The sequence below is a fragment of the Rhinopithecus roxellana genome, chromosome 11, assembly GCF_007565055.1.
Source record: "Rhinopithecus roxellana isolate Shanxi Qingling chromosome 11, ASM756505v1, whole genome shotgun sequence".
In the NCBI taxonomy this organism is placed as follows: domain Eukaryota; kingdom Metazoa; phylum Chordata; class Mammalia; order Primates; family Cercopithecidae; genus Rhinopithecus; species Rhinopithecus roxellana.
Genome location: NC_044559.1, coordinates 124,185,685 through 124,210,095, shown reverse-complemented (window position 1 = coordinate 124,210,095; position 24,411 = coordinate 124,185,685). Strand labels below are relative to the sequence as shown.

Below are 24,411 nucleotides of genomic sequence, written 5' to 3'. Positions count from 1 at the left end.
CATGTATTTGGAGATGTTACACAGGGATTTGGATATTGCATTTTGGAATTCAGAAGAGACGTCTGGCCTAGAGTCGTGGACTTAAATCTGGCACTTGAACCCAGAGAAACAGACCCCATGAAGTAGGGAGAGATTTGAGAGTGAGGCAAGAAAGCTAAGCAGAGTCCCGAAGACATGCAACGTTGAAGGTTAACATTGAGAAAGGGAAGGAATTGTCAGAGGAGCTTGTGGAGGAATTGTCAGCGAATCGGATTGGAAGAGGAAAATGTAGTATCAGTACACTGAGACAGTGTTCAAGAAGGAAGATGTTGTCAACAGTTTGAATGCTGCTGAGGGATCAAACAAAAGATAGGACTTAAAATGTACATTGGATTTAGTGACAGAGATTAGTTACCATTTCTAGAGATGTTTTAGAGGCAGAAATCTCTGTAAACTTGGGGGAGTGTCTAGGAGTATGTGGGATGTGAAGTAACGGAGATAGTGTTGGCAATTCTTTCAAGTAGTTTAGCAGTGAGAAGGAGAAGAGAGGTTCAAGGGAATCGCTCGAGAGATTTCTGATCCAGTGGATTTGTAGCTATGTGTGTAAGTTGTGAGATGGGAGAGACGTGAATGCATTTAAGTCTTTACGGGAAAAAACTGTTAGAGGGGGAGAGAATAATTGATAGTATAATCCCCTGAAGGGCATGGGCTCCAAACAACAGATACAGGAATTTTAAGAGTGGGGAGGAGGCAGGAGGCAAGGGAGCATGGTGAGTGTAGATGTCAATAGCTTTGTTGATTTGGTGTGGGGAGTTGATGGAGTTCTAATTAGAGACAGCAGGCAAGGGCTTTCATTGAGTGTAGTCAGTATAGAAACGCAGGGATTGAGAAGAGGGAGCACATTCGAAACAGTTGTGGAGAATGGGAGAGTAGTAAGCCAAGTAGGCAACCTCCATCAGTTTGCCGCCCATTTGAGGTTGAAAACCAAGAATTTAATAGCTGTATTTATTTTATGGTTTTAGAGATGGGGTCTTGCTCTGTCACCCAGGCTGGAGTGCAGTGGCATGATTATGGTGCACTGCAGTCTTGACCTCCTGAGCTCAAGCGATCCTTCCACTTCACCCTCCTGAGTAGCTGGGACTACAGGTGCCCACCACTATGCCCAGCTAATTTTTTTGTTTTTTATGTAGAGACGGGGTCTCACTATGTTGCCCAGTCTGATCTCGAACTCCTAGGCTCATGTGATCCTTCTGCCTTGGCCCCGTCAAAGTGTTGGGATTACAGGCGTGAGCCCCTGTGCTTGGCCTTAATAGCTTATTCTGTCTTATAATTTCATTCAATATTGTTCATCTGCCTTGGTGCAGGCATAGAGGAGATGAAGAGTTGGTTTTATACAAGGTTGGTATTTACTAAGAATTTACAGCAGCGGCATAATCTTGGCTTACTGCAGCCTCCACCTCCCAGGTTCAAGCAATTCTCCTGCCTCCACCTCCCAAGTAGCTGGGATTACAGGCCCCTGCCACCACACCCAGCTAATTTTTGTATTTTTAGTAGAGACGGGGTTTCACCATGTTGGCCAGGCTGGTCTTGAACTCTTGACCTCGTGATCTGCCCGCCTTGGCCTCCCAAAGTGCTGGGATTACAGACGTGAGCCACCGTGCCTGGCTGGGAAACAATAATTAAAATGAGAAGCCATGCTAGCTGAATAGGGTGGGAAGTGAAGAAAGAGGGAGGTGGATGGGCAGAGAGAAAGTGGTGTGGAGATCTCAGTGTGTTGGAATAACAAGTGTGATGGGAGTGGTCAAGGGAGAGGGTAAGCTGGGGGAATAGGATGTTATAGGCAGAGTGGAATGTCGGAATTAATTTTTTCAGAGCTGGACCAGTTTGCACATTGGCAATGTCCAGGGTGTGGCCAACCATTCCAGTAGATGGCTGAAGTGGCGTAAAGTAAGTCATTGATCTCAGACATCTGGGTAAGGGATGGGTCTTCTTTTGAGTGTTGAACATAGACAGAATGGTGAAGAGGAAGACTTTTACATCAGGAGCCAGAGTCCTCAGTTTACATCCTGAAGGTCAGTAGATAATGATTATCTTATGGATCCTGATGACCTTGAGCCTCAGTTGAACAAGGGTTTTTACAGGGGAGTAAAGGAGGTGCAGGTGGGAAGCAACAGTGGGGAACAAAGCAGATGGCCAGTCAACATGCTGACCTTGATTGGGTGTGGGAAGATGAGCAGTACCTTCTTGAGAGGACAGCTGCGAGGTTTGGGAGTTCTGGATAGCACATTGCTGGGGTTTGGAAGGAGAACAGGAGTGAGGGGTTGTATTATGGAGGGAAAGGAAGCACTAGTTATGAGAGTGAAGATGAAATATGGAAGGAGTTTATATCTTGGACAGTGATTTGAGTATGATTCTGGCACGGGTACAGGGGCATTGCAGTTTAGTTGTGGCTTAGGAAGAGGCCCGTTGTCTGTGATTTTTGTCTTCAGAGTGGTTGGCAGCAACTGTGTGGAACAGCAGCTCAACTACTTTGTCCAGTGAGGCAATGGGAGGTTACAGCGAACAGTGCCCAGTGCTAAATTCTGGTAAGGAGGAGGAGTTGGGGTGGCTGCTGACCTTCCATCTCTGCCTTTCTCCCTAAGGCTCAAGGCCTCATGGCATTCTGACTGATGTTTAGCTTTGTGGGGTTGCTTTTTGTGGTTGATCTGGTTCTGACTGATAATATAGACACACGATTCTAGCTTTGGAGTCTGAATGGACGATGATACTCTTGACTAAAGAGATAAAAGAGAAGTGACAGGTGTCCATGAAAACCTCAGGTTGAGATACTCAGTAGGAGGGAGGTGTGTGTAAATACAGATTTGGGAGCCATCTGCATACAGGATTGAAGAAGCCATAGTATTCATATTGGAAAATTCTGTAATATTGACAAAAGGAAAAGGGCAAAGGACTGAACTCTCTGGGAAATGCCCCCAGAGAAAAATGGACCAATTAAAATGATTTCTTGAGATGATACGTATCAAGACATTTTCATGTATAAAACACTTTGAAATCTGTTTGATAGCTTACAGTCTTTTATCATATCTCAAAAATTGAGTCCCAAATAGTTTATCTTCTTAATCATTAAAACGTTTTTTGTTTTTAAATGGGAGACTTCTTGGATTCCACAGTGTGTACCCCTCTGTCCTTAAAGTATACTGAACATAATTAGCCTTTTTTTGATGACTCAGGATAGTTATTTTAAATATCAGTTATTGAGTTGTAACTCAGACAGGGCATGGTGGCTCACGCCTGTAATCCTAGCACTTTGGGAGGCTGAAGCGGGCTGATCACTTGAGGCCAGGAGTTGGAGACCAGCCTGGCCAACGTGGTGAAACCCTGTATCTACTAAAAATACAAAAAATTAGCCGGGTCTGGTGGTGCGTGCCTGTAATCCCAGATACTTGAGAGGCTGAGGCAGGAGAATCGCTTGAACCCAGGAAGCGGAGGTTGCAGTGAGTCCAGATCATGCCACTGCACTGCAGCCTGGGTGACAGAGCAAGACTTCGTCTCAAAAAAAAAAAAAAAGAGAGAGAGAGATTATTCCTAATTTAATTCCATGCAACCCTTCCAGCCCTATTTGTACCAGTCCTACTCTGTCTCTTTCCCATTAAATCTAATTATCCCCCCTTCCCTTCCCCAGATTTTCTACTCCAATCAGCTATTCTGTTTCCCAGATATCCTCTGTACTTTCCTCCCTCTCATAGTTGACCTGTTGTTTCTAGCTGGTGAAATCCTACTCAACCTACAACTCATATGACCACATCCTCTGGCGGACTTAGTCATTCTCTTATGTTTTCCAGAGCATTTAATGGATCACATACATCACATGATTCAAGAAATTACAGCTAGTTGCGGTGGCTCATGCCTAGTAATCCCAGCACTTTGGGAGGCCAAGGCGGGCAGATCACCTGAGGTCAGGAGTTGGAAGACCAGCCTGGCCAACATGGCGAAGCCCCGTCTCTTCTAAAAACACAAAAATTAGCTGGGCACGGGGGCGCACGCCAGTAATTCCAGCTACTTGGGAGGCTGAGGCCAGAGAACTGCTGGAACCTGGAAGGCAGAGGTTGCAGTGAGCTGAGACATGCCTCTGCACTCCAGCCTGGGTTGACAGAGCGAAACTCCACCTCAAAAAAAAAAAAAAAAAAAAAGAAAGAAAGAAATTACTTTACTTGTGATTTACTTTAATTACTGACCTGCCAATAAGCTGTGTTTCTCAAATTTTAGTACATATTGGAATTGTTTGAATATAAGAAGTTAAATTCTCAAGAAAGTTTGATTAACTAGGTTTGGGGTTGAGCCTAAGCTTCTGCATTTTTTAGGGCAAATACTTTTCGTTAATTCCGATGCGAGTTGTCCAAGGACCATAATTTGAGAAACCAACAACATAGTTAATGGATTCCACCAGGGCAAGGGCCATAACTTACCTGCTTTTGTATTTTCAGAGCCTGCCATGTAGATGATGCTAAATGAATGTTTCTAGAATGAAATAGAGTTTACTGGGGAAGGCCTTTCAGCATGTAATTTTTGAGTTGAGACCCAAGTTGTTGGAGAACCTTAAGAAAGGTTTTATGTTTCAAAGGCATAAAAAATAGCACAAGACATTTCCCATGTGGTTTCCAAAATACTCCTGCTAGGGCATGCTTTGTGGGAAAAGGGTTTGTTTGGTGGTCAGATGCTTTTAAAAAATGGTGTCTGTTGGACCTGTGCCTTTCACCCTTCTCAAGACACACTAGCAGATTGAAGCTTTTGAGATGTTCTGTGGGAAAGAAACCCTTTTAATCTTTAAAACGTTTTGACAAAGCACTTTCCCTACCCTTTTCCCCCAGATAATGCCTTTTTAGAACCTGCAGAACTAATGTCTTGAGGTATTTTCTTTGGAAACTGCTCACATAACCAAAAGTAGAACAGTAGGAGTTACACTTTATGTGTGATGATGACCTATAATTATTACCTAGAATTGGAGAGGCCACTCTGGGAAGTTTTAAGAAAAGAGATAAAGGATTAGGCAATATATAGGGAAAGACATTTTTCTATGGTAGGCTCTGTTTGTATTTTGGTATAATTGCTCTAAATTGTCCTGGTCAGCTATAAGTGTTAAAATAACTGTAGTATAGACGATAGCAGACAGGTTTGAGCATGGAAGGATTGGATTTGGCTAATGGCTATTGGAATGCAAAAGGCGGTATGAAGTCAAAGACAGTAGATGAAGGATCTGTAGGATCTGGTAACTAATTAAATCTGGAAAAACAACTTGGATGTTTTAATTCAAAGATGTAAGTGGACTATATACATTTTGGACGTATAGTTAGACTAAGGTGAAAAAAACATACTGTATTATTGACAGCTGAAAAGATGTGTAACAACAGGGAGTAGTTTCTATAAGTTTTTAAATTTAAATTTTATTTTGTTTATATTTTATCTTTAACAGGATAAAATTTATTATAATATAGTTTGCCTTCTAAAAAGAGTCCATATAGAAATCGTTAACTTAAACTGAAGTCATACACAGACTTCAAATCACATGAGAAGTTTTTTCCTGGAAAAATTAGGTCCTCTTTTTTCAATAATTGGGGTTTGTTTATCAGAAACGACTTAGTGATAACAATGCAAGACACATTTTAATATTATTATACATTTAATTTAGACAATGGGGAAATTCCTTCATGCTACCTCATAATATAAAACAGGTTTATTAGGCCTTGAGAATTATAGAATATTTATACTTTTCATGTAAAATGGGAAACAAAGTCATTCATGCTAAACAGCAGGGTTAAAGTAATAATCAGGAAGACTTTATTGTAAGTTTTTTAAGTTTTAAAATAAGGTAGTTCTCACAAGACGTTTTGCAGTGCTCCCTTGGTAATGTTCATATTCAGTGAGCAGAAAAGAAAAGCTGAGAGAGTTAGGACTCTACTATTGAACCTGTTTCTTGAAAAAAAAAAAAAAAACCAGATAGTACAATTGGATGTCAGAAATGGTTATTAGAAAGCTAGGTAAAAACAGTACAGGTTGAGTATCCCTTATCTGAAATGCTTGGGACCAGAATTGTTTCAGAATTTGGATTTTTTTGGATTTAGGATATTTGCGTATACATGTGAGTTACCTTGGGGATGAGAGCCAGGTCTACACACGAGATTCATTTATGTTTCATATACACCTTATAGTCCGAAGGTAATTTTATACAATATTTTTAATGATTTTTGTACAAGATACAAAGTTTTGAGCCATAGCATGAGGTCACATGTGGAATTTTCCATTTGTGGCATCATGTAAATGCTCAGAAAGTTTCAGATTTTGGAGCATTTCAGATTTTGGATTTTTGGATGAGGGATGTTCAACCTGTATTTCCAAATACTTAAGATAGGGCCTTAATTTGTCTTCCTTTTTATTGTCTTTTCAGACAAATGACCATGGAAACAGTTGAATCCCAGCATGATGGAAGTATAACAGCTTCTTTGACAGAGAGCAAGTCTGCTCATTTGCAGACTCAGACTGGCCAAAATTCAATCCCTGCTTTAGCTCAGGTAGGCAATAGGCAGGCACCGTTGAAAGTCAAAATACATGGAAATGAGAATTAGGTGCAGGTTCTGTTTTCTTGCCATTGATCTTAAATTTTCCATGTTCCTTGGTTATCAGCCATTCTTGCTGATTTGATTGTGAAGAAAAGATACATACTGTGATTAGCCTTGCATTTTAACAGACATTCAGCAGTGCCCCATCTCCACTGCCACCACCACTATGGACGGAAAAACAAAAACCCTTCTGGAATATGTAATCCTCAAAGTATGATTTGAGAGAGTTGCTAATTCGAAATCAATACAGTTCTGATGTCCTTAGCTGTTAAGATGACAGAAATCTTACCGTTTGCCCAGTATGTATTTGTCTTGATCATTACTTTCTTTTTAGTTAGGTCTCGAACTCTGAATTGGTTTCATTCAGAGAGCACCAGTATCAGTCAGTACCTATTTCCAGATCCGAAAATTTATTTCTGAGATAACTATAACACATTGGTTAGTTCATCAAATATTTATTGAATGTCTGCTGTGTCTAATTATTCCAGATGCATGTGGATATGTAGTTTCAGGCCTTAAGTATCTCATGGTTTGGTAGGGTAGACATATTTTAGCAATACCTCCAGTAGGGTAAGAAGTGCTGTAAAATACTATGTAGAAAATGAATAAGGCCTACAGAAGAGGGAGCAGCCAGCTGACTAGGAGTGCTTTACAGATCTCCTTTGAGCTAGACACAAAGAATGAGTGGGAGTCTGCCAGGTTGATAAGGTGAGGAAGCATATTCTAGGCAGAGTGAAGAGTGTGCAAGAGGCACAAAGCCAGGGCATGGGATGTTCAGGAAACTGTGGGTATTGAGTTTAACTGGAGCCAGGTGTCTGGGCTGGGCAGTCCAGCTGGTGAAGGTAAGCAGAGGATTGTATACATTTCAGGGTTTAGAGTACACTGTACTCTAAATAGTCCTGAAATATTTTTAGGTGCCCACCATAGTTTCAGTTTAGACACTAGTAGCCATGTGGAGGTGGAATTGGAAGTCAGTGAGTCGGAAGTGAAGACACCATCAGGATGCCTGGTAGAATCAAGGTAGCGTGAGGTACAGAGCAGTGGTGAGACCTTTGGTATGTTAAAGGGAGAATAAAAAGGACCTGGTGGCTGACTGGAAGGTGCGGGGGAAACACCAGACACTTCTTGGTTTATATTAGGCCAGACTGGTGTGAGAGCTCTCCTTTCCCATGTACCCAGCCTACTTTTCTTTCCTCTTTAAAGCTGCCAACACCCACTCGTTCCCTGGAGGTTTTCTGTGATGTTCTGTAGAGCTGTATCTCCCTAGCAACACCTTTTGTTACACTGAAAGACAGGCTTGTAGGCCAGGCCTTTTGCTTAAACACATAAACACACACACACACCCTCACACATGCACCCACCCTTGTTAAAAAAAAAAAATGCATGTTCATTGTAGAAAATAAATATTACTAAAATGAAGAATATGAAAACTATCCATAATCTTAACATCCAGAGATTTAATCATTGTTAACATTTTGCTGTAGCTCCTTTAGTGTTTTTGTCTGTGTGAATCGAATAGAAAGCATATACTTTTTTTCAAGGTTTTGGGATTTTCCAGAATTTTTAGAGCTGTGATTTCTGGTCAGTAATCTCCCTTTGCTGAAGTTGTAGTTGAAAGCACTTTTTTTTTTTTCAGTAGAGACAAATTCTCACTATATTGCCCAGGCTGGTCTCAGACTCCTTTGCAGAAGCTGTCCTTGCACCTCAGCTTCCCAAAGTGCTGGAATTATAGGCGTGAGCTTCTTGTACCCAGCCTGAAAATACATTTTATTCTTTCTACTTCCCTCTAGGTGGGTCCTGGCTCACTAAGTTCTACAGATGCCTTTTGCCCCAGAATTCTGGGGCTGAAGTCCCAGCAATAGACTCCCATTATCTAAATATGGTAATTTGCAATTCTGAGGACCTTCAGGCTGGGTGACAGCCACATCTGTGAGCCTCACTCAGAAATTGCCAACAGGTGGCTGGGTGCAGTGGCTCATATCTGTAATCCCAGTACTTTGGGAGGCCGAGGCAGGTGGATCGCTTGAGGCCAGGAGTCCGAGACCAGCCTGGCCAACATGAAAAAACTCTGTCTCTACTAAAAATACAAAACTAGGTGGATATGGTGGCACATGCCTGTAGTCCCAGCTACTCGGGAGGCTGAGGCACGAGAGTCTCTTGAACTCAGGAGGCCGAGGTTGCAGTGAGCCAACATGGAGCCACTCCACTCCAGCCTGGGTGACAGAGTGAGACTCTGTCTCACAAAAAAAAAAAAAAAAAAAAAGAAAGAAAAGTTGCCAACAGGTTAAGTAATGTGGAGTCTGAAAAGTAGCCTTGGGTTTCTGAGGGCTTGGAATTGAATAGGAGTCCAGTGGACAGAAACTAGCTTAGAGAATAAGTAAGAGGAGGGGAAGTGGAAATTGGAAGTATAGTGTCTTTTAAGAAACTTGTCTTGAAGTAAGAGAAAGATGGGTTTGTGAGACAAAAGGATGAGAACTGGGATGTGGGAAATTCGGGAATGTTTTGAATAAAATGGAAGATTATAGAAACTTCTGAGAAGGCAGAATCAAGGAACTAGAAAAAGCCTGTGTTTATGTTTGTAATGCTTCTTTAAAAATCTCATAATGTTGTATGCTAATAAATATTGATAGTTATTAAATCTGGATAGTAAATTCATGGAGTTTTGCTGTTTTTCTATTTTCTGTTGTTAGAAGTATTTTTTGTTGTTTTTGTTTTGTTTTGTTTTTGAGACGGAGTCTCACTCTGTCACCCAGGCTGGAATGCAGTGGTGCAGTCTCAGCTCACTGTAACCTCTGCTCACTGCAACCTCCACCTCCCGGGTTTCAGCAATTATTATGCCTCAGCCTCCCGAGTAGCTGGGATTACAGGCATGTGCCATCATGTCTGACTGATTTTTGTGTTTTTAGTAGAGACAGGGTTATGCCATGTTGGCCAGGCTGGTTTTGAACTCCTGACCTCAAGTGATCCACCTGCTTTGACCTCCTGAAGTGCTGGGATTACAGGCGTGAGCCACTGCACCCAGCCTGTTTGAAGTATTTGATCCAACAGTAAACTATGGTTTTTGTCTTTCACATGTTAGAAATATAAAGAGATTAAGAAGTAATCTGTATGCTGACTCATGGATTATTTTGATTAAGAATTATCCTGCATACCATGCATGGATCGTGATTTTTTGAAGAATTAGAAGACAATTCTTAGCAGTCAGAATTTTCTGAACATAATTACTCATTTAAGTTATTGTGACACCAGCAGCTGTTTGTTTATGAGTATTATTACTATCGTACGATGTCATATATCTTATAAGGAGTAGGAAATCAAGCTGAACTCTATTAACCCTATGATGTAATGCCAAAAGTGACTCTTCTGAATTTCTGATGGCTTTATATTTACTTGCTGCTTGACTCATTTTTCTTCAAACTTAAGGATTGTAAATTTCCATATGTTTTAGATTTAAATTTAGTTGTGTATAAAGAGGAATTTCTGACACTCACTTTCCTTGTTTATGTTATCAGATTATCAGTAAACAGTGTGGGAACAAAAGGCGTGAGCAGAACATTCAGTGGGTTTGATTCTCTGCATCTAATGTCATTTGATACTAGTTGTTTTGACTGCTCTGGGCTTTCCAGAGCTTCTGCTAATCAAGAATATACTCTGAAAATCATCAGAGACCTAGCAACTGTTGAGCTTGGTCTTGGCTGTCAGGCCCCTGTTCTGCTGATAGATTGAGGTGAGGTGCAGGTACACCAAGGGAGACTGGAGTTTTGCTTTTCTATTTTATAACTTTGTAGTAATAAATGGAGCCTTTCTCTTCTGTTCGAAAACAAAATCACGGTGGTGGTAATGTCCAAAAGTTGGAAGCACGAGTTGCCATTAACAAATCCTGATAACTGGAGGTTAAATGTTTTCTTGGCTTTCTTCTTGTCTAAATTATTTTTATGCTGATTTATTTTGAATGGAAGCTGGTATTTATTAAGTACGTGTGTTGATATATAGAACTAGACCCACTGGATTCTGGTAAAACCTTTGATAATAAATTGGAGAGTCCATTTTAAATAACCTGGCCAGGAGGAAATCTTTTCCAGAAATCAAAATGGTGAAAAGCAAAAATATTGTATGTATGATACAAGTAGTTTTAAAGTAGTGACACTTACATCCTCTGGAAATAATATGGTTTTTAAATAGGTAATGGGAAGTTAAAACTTCTTTTGTTGTGAAAGACTTCAAACATACAGAAAAGTAGAAGAATGATTCCATGTATATATAAAGTTAGTAATTATTAAGATTTTGCTAGGCCAGGCATGGTGGCTCATGCCTGTAATCCCAGCACTTTGGGAGGCTGAGGCAAGAGGATTGCCTGAGCCCAGGAGTTCAAGACCAGCTTGAGATCCTGTCTCTATAATAAAAAATAAATATAAAAAAATTTTTTGCCAGGTGTGGTGGCATGCCCTTGTAGTCCCAGCTACTTGGGAAACAGACCAGTTGATTGCTTGAGCCCAGGAGCTCAAGGCTGTAGTGCACTGTGATCATGCCTATGAATAACCACTGTACTCCAGCCTGACAACATAGTGAGACCTTGTTTCAAAAAAAAAAAAAAAAAAAAAAAAGATTTTGTAGCACTTGCCTCATCTATCTTCTTTTTTTCTTCTTGTCGCTGAAGTATTTTAAGCTGCTCGGCAGATCTCAGACATCATGTCATTTTACTCCTACTTACTTCTGGGTATACAACTCTTAAAACATTATGGACATTTTCTTATATAACAAAATGTCATTATACCTAGTTAAGTATAATTAATATGCAATCCATATTCATTTCACAAATGTATGATCTACTCTGAAGGCAGCAGAGTGGACACCTTGAACTTTTCTTGTTCCCAGACTCTTGGGAATTGGTAACACTGCCATGAAGACCTAGGTGGGTGAGGTCATTCAAATGGAGCCAGTGGAAAGGATGTACCTTAAAACTGACTTTCAGAAGTATAATTCCCCATAGCTGCTGATGAAGCCTGGAGGCCTTGACTCTGAAAGCTAAGTAACTCTTCTTTATAAATGACCACTTCTCAAGGTTTCAGCAAAGATAGAAGGGAAAGATGAAAGGAGCAACATCACAGGAGTCACGGGGGGGAAGGAAACTCTGGAGATTGTCAAGGTCAGCATACTGCCTCCAGAGAATTAGTTCTCGTATAACACTTAACCTCTCCAAGGACCTCTGTATTTTTGGAAACAAGGAGACGCTAGGGAGGCAGAGAAAGCCACTAGGGAATGTTGTTCAGAGATTATACTCTCCTAATCAAGCTGAACTCTGTGAACCCTATGATGTTTGCCAAAAGTGACTAACTCTTCTGAATTTCTGATGGCTTCATATCTTATCCTTTCTTATCTTTTCCATTCTAAACACACACTGTGTAAGGAGTCCCTTGGAATAAAGCAGCCCTAGCATGCCGTGGGGGATTGAAGTAGGAACGATTTAACAAGGGATACTTGGAAATGTTGTCATGTGTGAGTTGTAAATTTTCTTTTTTAATCTGGTGGAAAATTGGAATGGCATTTCTCTGTTTTGGCCAGCTATGCCAAAAATCCATCTTCTTGGTTCCAGATAGGCCTAGGAAGGATGTAGATGGCAATCACAAAACAGACAAAAAATGAGCAAACAAATAGAAAACCTCAAGCACCATTTTCTCTTGTTAATAGGTCAGCAACCTCATATTTGTGTATTAAAGATGGTCTGCATTATGTTAGGTTGATTTCATATAATTTCAGCTAAGTAGATCTAGTTATGGTCAGTGTTTTATTGAATCTTGTATTTTAGTTTCAGTATATTAATTTTCTTAGCTGAGGGACTCTTACTGAAGGAGAAAAGTGTTCCTGTTAAGATTTTGAAATAGAGCCGGGCGTGGTGGCTCACGCCTGTAATCCCAGCACTTTGGGAGGCTGAGGCGGGCAGATCACGAGGTCAGGAGATCGAGACCATCTTGGCTAACATGGTGAAACCCCATCTCTACTAAAAATACAAAAAAAAAATTAGCCAGGCATGGTGGCGGGTGCCTGTGGTCCCAGCTACTCGGGAGGCTGAGGCAGGAGAATGGTGTGAACCCGGGAGGCAGAACTTGCAGTGAGCCGAGATTGCGCCACTGCACTCCAGCCTGGGTGAGAGCAAGACTCCGTCTCAAAAAAAAAAAAAAAAGATTTTGAAATAAAAATTTGTTTTACTGTTGATTTTTTCACTATTGCTCCCTATTTTTATGTATTCTTTCCCCTGGCTGTTTTTCATTGTTCATATTTTATCTGTTACCTAGAACATTTGTATTCTGTTAGAATTATCTATAAAAATGAAAAAAAGTTGGCAGAAAAAGGAAGAGAGTAAATTTTTTTCAATTAATGCTAAATCTGTATTATAAAATGCTCCTTAACCAATTCAGAAAAACCCACTACTTTGAACTGTAATTCATTATTGAGGGTAATTCAAGGTTCAGAGGCCATAATAAAAAGTAACTCGTGAACTGTTTAGTAACCAACTTTTTTCAACTTCAACAAGAATTTGTTATGTATCTATGCTCACATTTTGATAATTTTGTATATAATAGTATATTTCTTTAAAGGTTAGTTTTTGGCTTTAGAATGCGTTTTTGTTTTCATACCAGTGTATTAAAGGTGACAGTACTTTGCTTTAATAAATTTTGGTGTTTCAGAGGTAATTTCAGGAAGTATAAATCAGTCAGAGTCAAATTTCAGAAAACGTTTGGTTTTATACTTACAATAAAAATGCATACAAATTTATTTTAGTGTTTGGGAGACTGTTAAAGATTTTTCTGTAATTTGTAAGGATTTTCTATGAAGTTTGGATACTCATGGAAAATGTTCAAGTTCCCCTTCTTAATTTTACTAATGGGTAATTTGTCACTAGCAGTAATGAAAAAATAACTCAGTATAAATACAGTTATTCCTTTTGCCTTTTTCTGTATGATTTTCTTTAGTAAAAGAGTAAGCTGCGAGGATGGAAAAATGGGGAGTCATTGTTTAATGGGTGTAGAGTTTCAGATTTGCAAGATGAAAAAGTTCTGGAGATCTGATTAACAATAATGTGAATATACTGAACACTACTACAAACTACACTTAAACGGTGAATATGTTATGTGTCTTTTACCACAATAAAAGATAATGAATAACAAAAAAAAATAGGCTAGATGTTGAAATTTGGAAAAAGAAACATTAATTTTATAGTTTCTTTTTTGAGTAAGACTTAGGGATTCTTTGTTGTTGTTGTTGTTGTTGTTGTTGTTGTTGTTGTTGAGACAGAGTCTCGCTCTGTCACCCAGGCTGGAGTGCAGTGGTGCAATGTCAGCTAACTGTAACCTCCACCTCCCAGGTTCAAGTGATTCTCTTGCTGACTCAGGCTCCTGAGAGTTGAGACTACAGGTGCATGCCACCATGCCCGGATAATTTTTCCTTTTTCCTTTCCCCTTTCCTTTTCCCTTTCCTTTCCTTTCTTTCTTTCAAGATGGAGTCTTGCTCTGTTGCCCAGGCTGGAGTGCAGTGGCGCGATCTCGGCTCACTGCAACCTCTGCCTCCCGGGTTCACGCCATTCTCCTACCTCAACCTCCCGAGTAGCTGAGACTCCAGGCTCCTGCCACCACGCCCGGCTAATTTTTTGTATTTTTAGTAGAGATGGGGTTTCAATTTCTTGACCTCGTGATCCGCCTGCCTCAGCCTCCCAAAGTGCTGGAATTACAGGCGTGAGCCACCGTGCCTGGCCACCTCTTTTCTTTTTTTTAAGATGGTCTCAATTTCTTGACCTCGTGATCCGCCTGCCTCAATTTCTTGACCTTGTGATCCGCCTCAGCCTCCCAAAGTGTTGGAATTACAGGCATGAGCCACCGTGCCTGGCCACCTCTTTTCTTTTTTTTAAGAAACAGAGTCTTACTCTGTCACCCAGGCTGGAGTGCAGTGGCTTGATTGTGGCTCACTGCAGCCTCAGTCTCTTGGGCTCCAGTGATATTCCTGCCTCAGTCTCCTGGAGTAACTAGAACTACAGGTGTATACCACCACGCTTGGCTAACTTTTAAATTTTTTGTAGAGATGGGGTCTCACTGTCTTACTCAGGCTGGTCTCGAACTCCTGACCTCAAGTGATCCTCCCTCTTCAGCTTCCCAAAATGTTGGCACTACAAGCGTAAGCCACTATGTTCAGCCAGAGATTGTTTTCTTTGCCTTATTTTATCATTTGTTATTTATAACCCTTGTAAATCCCAGACTATTGAGAATTATATTTGGAAAACAGAGGCTTTGGGAAATTTCTGGTTCATTGAATAGTTGTGATGACATCTTCATAGTGCTCTTCACAAATGTGGATTTTGTAGTCCTATCAGAGATAAAACTGTAGTGGTTTTCTTAAAAGGTAGAGGGGAGAAAACCCTGGTTATGGTATTGAATGTATTAGGTAGAGACAATATTAAATGAAGAAAACAGACATAGTTCAGGAAAAACACTTGTCTTTAAACAGGTTTCATTCAGAAGTAGACCTCTGTTTCGGCAGATAATAACCATTTTCCTTTAAAACAATGCATATAAAGATGCAACAACAACAAAAACTACAGTCAGTATCCCTGATGAACATAGGTACAAAATACTAACAAACCAAATTCAACAACATATTAAAAAGATCATTAACAATGATCAAGTACCATTCATCCCAGGGATGCAAGGATGGTTCAACATACACAAATCAATAAGCCTGATACATCACATCAACAGAATGAAGGAAAAAGACCATATCATCATCACAATATATGCATAAAAAGCATTTGAAAAATTCAATATTTCATTATAAAAACTCTCAACAAATTACATAAAGAAGGGATGTACCTCAATGCAACAAAGGCAATATGACACACCCACAACTAACATGCCAAATGGAGAAAGGTTGAAAGCTTTTTCTCTAAGATCTGGAATAAGCCAAGGATACCAGGCCAGGTGTTGTGGCTCATACCTGTAATCCCAGCACTTTGGGAGGTTGAGGCAGGTGGATTGCTGGAATCCAGGAGGTAAAGAGACCAGCCTGGGCAACATGGTGAAACCCTGTCTCTACCAGAAAACATACAAATGTTAGCTGGTCATGGTGGCACACACCTGTAAGTCCCAGCTACTTGGGAGGCTGAGGCGGGAGGATGGCTTGAGCCTGGGAGGCACAGGTTGTAATGAACGAAGATCATGCCCCTACACTCCAGCCTGGATGGCAGAGCCAGACCCTGTCTCAAAAAAAAAAAAAGAAAAAAGAAAAAGACACGGATGCCCATTTTTGCCACTTCTATTCAGCATTGTACTGAAAGTCCTAGCCAGAGCAATTAGGCAAAAGGAAGAAAGAAAAGGCAACTGAATTGGAAAGGAAGAAGTCACCTTGTCCCTGTTCACAAATGACATGATCTTACATCTGACGTGACCTTTAAAAAAAAGGAATGAAAATTAGAGAACCTTAAAGATGCCCCCAGAAAAACCTGTTAGATCTAATAAATGAATTCACTGAAGTTGCAGGATATGAAATAAAAATCAGTATTGTTTTTATCTAATAGTGAACTACCTGGAAAAAAATATCAAGAAAACTGTATTTACAATAGCTATGAAAAAAATACTTAGAAATAAAATTAAGCAAGGAGGTGAAATATCTCTACATTGAAAACTATAAAAAACATTGATGAGAGAAATTGAAGGAGACACAAATAAATGTTCATGGATTGGAATAATTAGTATTGTTTAAAAAGTCCACACTACCCAAAGCGGTCTACAGATTCAGTGCAATCCCTATCAAAAATATCAATGACATTCTTCACAAAGATAGGGAAAAACAATCCCCAAATTTATACAGAACCACAAAAGACCCCAAATAACAAAAGCAATCTTGAACCAAAAGAACGAAGCTGGAACCACTACCATGGCCAGTCCGTTGCAGGGTATCCTGCAGCTGCTTCAGACCCAGAAGTGGGCTGCTGAGAAGGTTTCCATGGCCCACAGGTGGATGGACGGGGGACTGAAGCAGGCCAAAGAAGTAGCTTAGGCTGAATTGAACAGTGCCAGCTGCAGAGGGAAAAAAGAGTTCAAGGCGAATGAAGCTGAAGTACTGAAGTGAAAAAGGAGGCCCAGGAAAAAAGATGATCATCCTCCAGACCTACTTCCGGCAGAACAAGGAGGAAGTCTTGAACAACCTCTTGGCCTTTGTCTGCGACATCTGGCCAGAAACCTATGAAAACTGCTGCGTAAATGGGTAGGAGAAGAAAAAAGCACCTTTTCTATGAATTGGCATTTTAGATGCTCTCATGGAATATGAAGTTTCAACATAGCTCTAGTTATATGCTTATGGAAAGGCATTAAATTATTTCTGTATATTATGTAATAGGTCCCTCCCCTTTTTGGAGAGTAGCAAATGCAGTTTTATTTTGTTTTTTTTTTTTTTCCCCAGACTGAGAACTTATCTAAAGATTTCGTGTTTCTTAGAAAATGAATTGGTATATGTTGTCTATTTTCATATGCCTTTTGGTTCAAGCAACATATATGTCAGTGTTGACATTTTCTTTCTTAGATCTAATTAAACAAAACCAATTTTTTTGAAGAAAGAAAGGGATTAAATAATTTTTCCCCCTAATGCATTACTGAATTTGCCAGGGCTTTATGTATGAAAAAATAGTAAATACTTATTTGTAACCTGTGTGAAGCAACATTCAGCCTTAATCTATTCCTGCTAATGATTAGGACAACAATATTGGTATAATTGTTTGGGCTGCTTTTAGTTTATCTTAATCATGTTTACTAGATTTTAGAACTTAAGAACTTGTTACATGTTATTACTTGGTATACTGATAATCATTTGAAAGTCAAGACTCTTTGTCTTGCAAAAAAAAAAAAAAAAGAGAACAAAGCTGAAGGCATAACACCAGCTGACTTCAAAATATACTGTAGAGCTATAGTAATTAAAACTGCATGGTACCAGCATGAAAACAGATACATTGATCAATGGAACAGAATATAAAGTCCAGAAATAAAACCATGTATTTACTTACAGCCAACTTATATTCAACAAAGATGGCAGGACCACACAATGGGGAAAGGGCCATTTTCCTTAATAAATGATGTTGGGAAAACTGGATATTCACATGCAAAAGAATGAAATTAGGCCTTTGTCTGTCACCATAAACAAAAATCGACTCTTGAAAATGGATTAAATATAAGACCCAGAACTATGAAACTACTACAAGGAAACAGGAAACTCCTTGACATTAGTCTGGCCAATGAGTTTTTCGATACGACCTTAAAAGCACAGGCAACAGAAGCAAAAATGGACAAACAATATTACGTCAAACTATAAAGCTTCCCCATAGCAAAGGAAACATTCAACAGAGTGAAGAGGGAACCTACAGAATGGGAGAAAATATTTGCAAACTATACATCTGATAAGGGGTTAATGTCCAAAACACAAGAAGGACTCAAACAACTCAATAGTAAGAAAATAACCTGATTTTCTAAACATCTGCAAAAGACCCGAATAGACTTTCCTCAAAAGAAGACATAAAAATGGCCAAGTACAGTAATTCATCACTTAACAACAGGTATACCTTTTGAAAAATGTGTTGTTAGGCGATTTCATCTTTTTTTTTCCCCCTTCTGATCCAACAGAACCAATGGTATGGTGATTTCATCTTTGTGCAAACATCTAGAGTGTACTTACACAAACCTAGATGATATAGTATAGCCCACTATATACCTAAGCTGTATGGTACAGCCCATTATTTCTAGGCTACAAACCTGTACAGGATGCGATTATACTGAATACTATAGGCAATTGGAGCACAATAGTAAGTATTTGTGTATCTAAGCATAGGAAAGATACAGTAAAAATACGGTATCAAAGATAAAAATGGCACATCTGTATAGGGCACAAAACCGTAGTGGAGCTTGCAGGACTGGATGTTGTCCTGGGTGTGCCAGCGAGTGGGTGGTGAGGGAATGTGAAGGCCTCGGACATTATTGTACACTACTGTAGACTATCTTTTTTTTAATAGAGTTTTGCTCTTTTGCCCAGGCTGGAGTAGAGTTCATAGTTCACTGCCGCCTCAAACTCCTGGGCTCCAGTGATCCTCCTGCCTCAGTCTCTCAAGTAACTGGGACTACAGGCACATGCCACCATGCCTGGCTAACTTACTTTATTTTTTTGCTATTGTAAACTTGATAAACATTGTACACTTAGGTTATACTAAATTCATAAAACATCATTTCTTCAATAAATGAACTGTAGCTTATTGTAAATTTTTTATTTTTTGACTTGTAATAACACTTAGCTTAAAATACAAACATATTATACAGCTGCATAAAAATGTTTTCTATGCTTGTTCTATAAACCTTTTCTGTGTTTGAAATTTTTTATTTTTTACTTTTAAACTTTTTTGTTAAAAACTGAGACACAAACACACATATTGGCCCAGGCCTGTATAGTGTCAGGATCATCCATATTGCTGTCTTCCACCTTCACATTCTGTCCCATTGGAAGGTCCTCAGGTAAAGAACTCATGGAGCTGTCATCTCTTATAACAGTGCCTTCTTGATACTTCCTGAGAAACCTGCCTGAGGCTGTTTTACAGTTAACTTTTAAAAATAATTTGAAGTAAAATAATAATAAAAAATACAATAAATACATAAACCAGTAACAGTCATTTATTAGTCAAACATATGTACTGTACATAATTTCATTGCTGTGCTTTTATATAATTATGAGACAGGGTCTTGCTCTGTTGCCCATGCTGGTGTGTGGTGATGGGATCTCGGCTCACTGCAACCTCCACCTCCTGGGTTCAAGCTATTCACATGCCTCAGCCTCCCAAGTATGGGATTACAGCCGTGCATCACCAGCCCTGGCTAATTTTTATGTTTTTAGTACAAAATTTCTCTACCAAAAATACAAAAATCAGCAGGTGTGGTGGTGGGTGCCTGTAATACCAGCTACTCGGGAGGCTTAGGCAGGAGAATCGCTTGAACCCAGAGGCGGAAGTTGCAGTGAGTCAAGATCACACCACTGTACTCCAGCCTGGGCAATAGAGTGAGACTCTGTCTCAACAAAAAACAACAAAAAAAAAACTCAACATCATTAATCATCAGGGAATTGCAAATCAAAACTACAATGAGATATCACCTTCCTCCTGTTAGGTTGGTTATTATCAAAATGACAAAAGATAACAGGTGTTGGCAAGAATACGGAGAAAAGGGGACACTTATACACTGATGGTGGGAATGTAAATTAGTATAGCCATTATGGAAAACAATATGAAGGTGCCTCCAGATATTAAAAATAGAGGTACCAGATGATCCAGCAATTTCACTACTGGGTATCTATCCAAAGGAAATGAAAGCAGTGTGTGGAAGAGATATCTGCACTTCCATGTTTATTGCAGCACTATTCACAATGGCCAAGATACGGAATCAGCCTCAATACTCATCAGTGGATGAGTGGATAAAGAAAGTATGGTATGTATACACAATGGAATACTATCCAACCATAAAAAAGAATAAAGTTGTGTCATTTGCAGCAAGATGGAGGCATCTGGAAGACATTCTGTTAAGTGGATAAGCCAGGCCCAGAAAGACACATACTGCATGATCTTACTCCTGTGGAGTCTAAAAAGTTCTCATAGAAGTAGGGAGTAGAATGGTGGTTAGCAGAGGTGGGGGTGCTTAGTTAGAGGGAAGGATGGGGAAATGTTGGTCCAAGAGTATATAATTACAGTTAGGAGGAATGTGTTCAAGAGAGCTATCGTACAGCATGGTGACTATAGTTAAGGACAATGTATTGTTGAAAAATATAGAGATAGTTGAGTGTTAATAATGTTCTAACCACAAAAACAACTATGTGAGGTAATACTGTTGTTAATTAGCTAGGTTTAACTTTTCCACAACTTATATATACTCCAAAACATCATGTTGTACGTGATACATGCAATTTTTTCTGTCAATTCAAAATGTAAAGTAAGAACATCTGAAAGGTATGTCTCTAACTTCCACATGCTTTCCTTGCCCAGTCTTTCTCTCCTGCTTGTCTCTCTGCCTGTCAGTGTGAGACACCCTCTCTAGGAAGCTGCTGTCATCCTTTACAAAGAAGGAGTCCAGAATCTAAAATCTTACACAGGCTGCTTCAGGCAGTACTGAACCCTGGGCTTCTCAGAGGCCATAGTAGAGGCCAGTTGTAGCAAATTTGGTTGAAAAAGCAGGAATTATTTTAAGTTTTTCTAACCACCTGAGCTCAATTTGCCCAGTTGTGAGATTTTGGTGCCTTTCTTAGGGCACCAGTAAACCATGGCCACCAGAAAGTAAAATCAAATACAAAATAATAATTAATGGGCGAGGCGCAGTGGCTCATGCCTGTAAACCACACTCCAGCCTGGGTGACAGAGCAAGACCCTGTCTCAAAACAACAAAAAACAAAAATAAAAACAAAATAGAGAACAAAAATAATAAATGTGTGCATATTTACTATTGGATATGGTAATATACCATGGTAGGTATTGCCTTTGTAAGTTGGTCTCCACTGTCTTTTGTTCCTAGAGCTTTCTCATTTTCTCATCTCCAAGGGCTTGTTTACTGCTTCATACATAAAAAGAGGCCAGGTATGATGGCTCATGCCTGTAATGCCAACACTTTGGGAGGCTGAGATGACAGGACCGCTTGAGCACAGGAGTTCAAGACCAGCCTGGACAACATAGGGAGACCATGTCTCTACGAAAAATCAAAAACTTGGGCCAGGAGCAGTGGCCCACGTGTGTAATCCCAGCACTTTGGGAGGCTGAGGCAGGCAGATCACCTGAGGTCAGGAGTTCGAGACCAGCCTGGCCAACAACATGGTAAAACCCTATCTCTACTAAAAATACAAAAAATTAGCCAGGCTTGGTGGTGGGCACCTGTAATCCCACCTACTCGGGAGGCTGAGGCAGGAGAATCGCTTGAACCCGGGAGGCGGAGGTTACAGTGAGCTGAGATCGCACCATTGCACTCCAGCCTGGGTGACAACAGTGAAACTCTGTCTCAAAAAAAAAAAAAAAAACAAAAAAAACAACAATTAGTTGAGTGTGGTGGCATGCACTTGTAGTTCAAATTACTCAGGAGGCTGAGGTGGGAGGATTGCTTGAGCCTGGGAAGTTGAGGCTACAATGAGCCGAAATTATGCCACTGCACTCTAGCCTGGGTGACACAGCAAGAACCTATCTCAAAACAAAATAAACAAAAAGAAACCTAATTTATGTGTGTATACTTGGTTTGAATTAAATTTAGCTTGTTTACTTAAAACTAGTGTTGAAGGTATTTTTCATACTATATTTTAATATTTTAAAGTTGATACTAATTTTATACAGTTTTAAGTATTAAGACTAATCATTTGATCCTTGCTTTCTTTACCTAAAACATGGAAAATACTGATTTCATAGATTAAATGAGATGATTTGTGTGAAGCACAAGCAGAGTTTGGCATCTGGTCAATGTGCAATAAATGCTTGCTTTTATCCTCATAGTGACCTGCCTTGATCTTAAAATTAAAATGGTAGTAATTAGGCTTTAAGCTGAAGTGGCTTATGCTGGTTTTAAAATATATTGTATTCGGAATCCTTTGTAAGTAACTATGTTTTCTTGTAACATTGTAATCTACTATGCTTAGTAGGCCTCCAGAGGGTATAGAGGAGGAAAACTAATTTTTTATAGTTGTTTTATAAGCAAACTTCCGGGATGTCAGGAGCTTGCTTAAAATGGTTATGTTTTATGCTTCTTAATTTAGGTACTTTAGGTTTCTCCTAGATATTTTAGAACATTGCAGGCCACTTTGGGCATAAAAATCTACAATATAATTTGTAACTATTTCGTATTTCATGGTAAGACCAAACTGCATTATAATTTTTGTAAGGAGCTAAACTCTTAGACTTTACTATTTATGTACTCTGACCATTGGACTGGAACTGAAAACAACTTAAAGATGCAATTTGGCCTGGCTGTGTTAAATTAGTCTGCTTTGCATTGCTATAAAGGAGTACTGGGCTGGGACAGTGGCCCATGCCTGTAATTCCAGCACTTTGGGAGCCTGAGTTGGGTGGATTTTTTAAGCTCAGGAGTTCGAGACCAGCCTGGCCAACATGGTGAAACCCCGTCTCTACAAAAAAAATACAAAAATTAGCTGGGTGTAGTGGCAGGTGCCTATAATCCCAGTTACTCCAGAGGCTGAGGCAGAAGAACGACTTGAGCCCTGAAGGCGGAAGTTGCAGTGAGCCAGATTGCACCACTGCTTTCCAGCCTGGGCCACAGAGCGCGGCTCCATCTCAAAATAAGTAAATAAATAAAATAAAAGGAAAAGAAATACCTGAGGCTGGATAATGTATAAAGAAAAGAAGTTTGTTTTGGCTCATGGTTTTGCAGGCTGCACAAGAAGCATGGCACCAGTATGTGCTTCTAGGGAAACCTCCGGAAGCTTCAAATCATGGCAGCTGGAGAAGGGGGAGCCAGGGTATCACATGGAGAGAGAGGGAGCAAGAGAGAGGGGAGGTGCCACACTGTTCAACAACCAGCTCTCAGAACTACTAGAGCGAGAACTCACCATGACCCAAACACCTCCCACTAGGCTCCACCTCTAACATTGAGGATTATATTTCAACATGAGATTGGGAGGGGACAAGCATCCAACTGTATCATATGCTTTGTCAAAATAATTCTGATTTTGACATCTTTTATGTAAATCTTCTTTCCTTGCCTCCATTTTGGGGACGATTTTTATACATTTAATCCTTTAAAATCAAAGGGTTTAATATACATGTATGTTATCTAAGCTGTACTTTGTTGACCAAATTATTTGAGTAAAATGTAGCAATAATAATAAGAATAACAAAAGTGAGCTTTTATTGAATATTTGGTATGTGCTAGGCACTGTTCTGTTCTGTTCTTTTTTTTTTTTTTTTGAGACGGAGTTTCACTCTCGTTGACCAGGCTGGAGTGCAATGGTGTTATCCTGGCTCACTACTATCTCTGCCTTCCAGGTTCATGTGATTCTCCTGCCTCAGCCTCCTGAGTAGCTGGGATTACAGGCATATGCCACCACGCCCAGCTAATTTTGTATTTTTAGTAGAGATGGGGTTTCACCATGTCGGCCAGGCTGGTCTCAAACTCCTGAACTCAGGTGATCCACCTGTCTCGGCCTCACAAAGTGCTGAGATTACAGGTATGAGCCATCGGGCCAGGCCGCCAGACACGGTTCTAAGTGCCTTACACACATTGACTAAATCTTCACAACTCTGTAGAAAGGTACTGTTTTCATAACCATTTGCAGCTGAGGAAAACAAGGCACAGAGAGTCTAAGTCACTTGTTTCAGATCATACAGCTAGGAAAGGCAGAGCCAAGATTTGAACCCAGGCAGTCTGTGTTTAGAGTCCATTGACCACTCCACCATTTATCACCTGAAATGCATAGGTACTCAGTGTTTAACCAGACAATCTCAGAGAACATTACCTAGAAAAATCCATAGTTGATTAAGAGTGATAATGAATATATACTCTCTTGTCTCCCTATATATATATATGTACTTCATAACAATTTGTATGTGTGTGTGTGTGTGTGTGTTTGCACTGTGTGTACTATGGATACATATATACTGTTACTCTGTTACTCCATTATTCAGTGTCAGAGAAGACAGTTTCAAATTTAGATCCCAGTTCAGCTTCTGACCCTGGATGTGTGAAGTCATAGAAAATTTAAATTTTACTCATTTTGATGCATTAGGAATTGTTTCCATATAATTCCTGGCACCAACAGCCATTTT

General features: G+C 39.8%; 1 protein-coding gene across 19 annotated transcripts in view; it reads left to right on the top strand.

Moving 5' to 3' along the window:
• CREM (cAMP responsive element modulator) overlaps positions 1 to 24,411 on the top strand; it is an 86,132-nt gene that overhangs the window by 15,325 nt on the left and 46,396 nt on the right. For 13 of the 19 annotated variants that reach the window (XM_010389392.2, XM_010389397.2, XM_010389396.2 and 10 more), the window contains one exon: positions 6,422 to 6,545. The exons of 5 other annotated variants lie outside the window; for them this stretch is intronic. In XM_010389392.2, coding sequence (XP_010387694.1) covers positions 6,426 to 6,545 — 120 coding nt within the window. In that variant the 5' untranslated portion in view covers positions 6,422 to 6,425. Of the gene's footprint in view, positions 1 to 6,421; positions 6,546 to 24,411 lie in introns of those variants that run through there. One more of the 19 variants, XM_010389400.2, reaches the window with a different exon arrangement.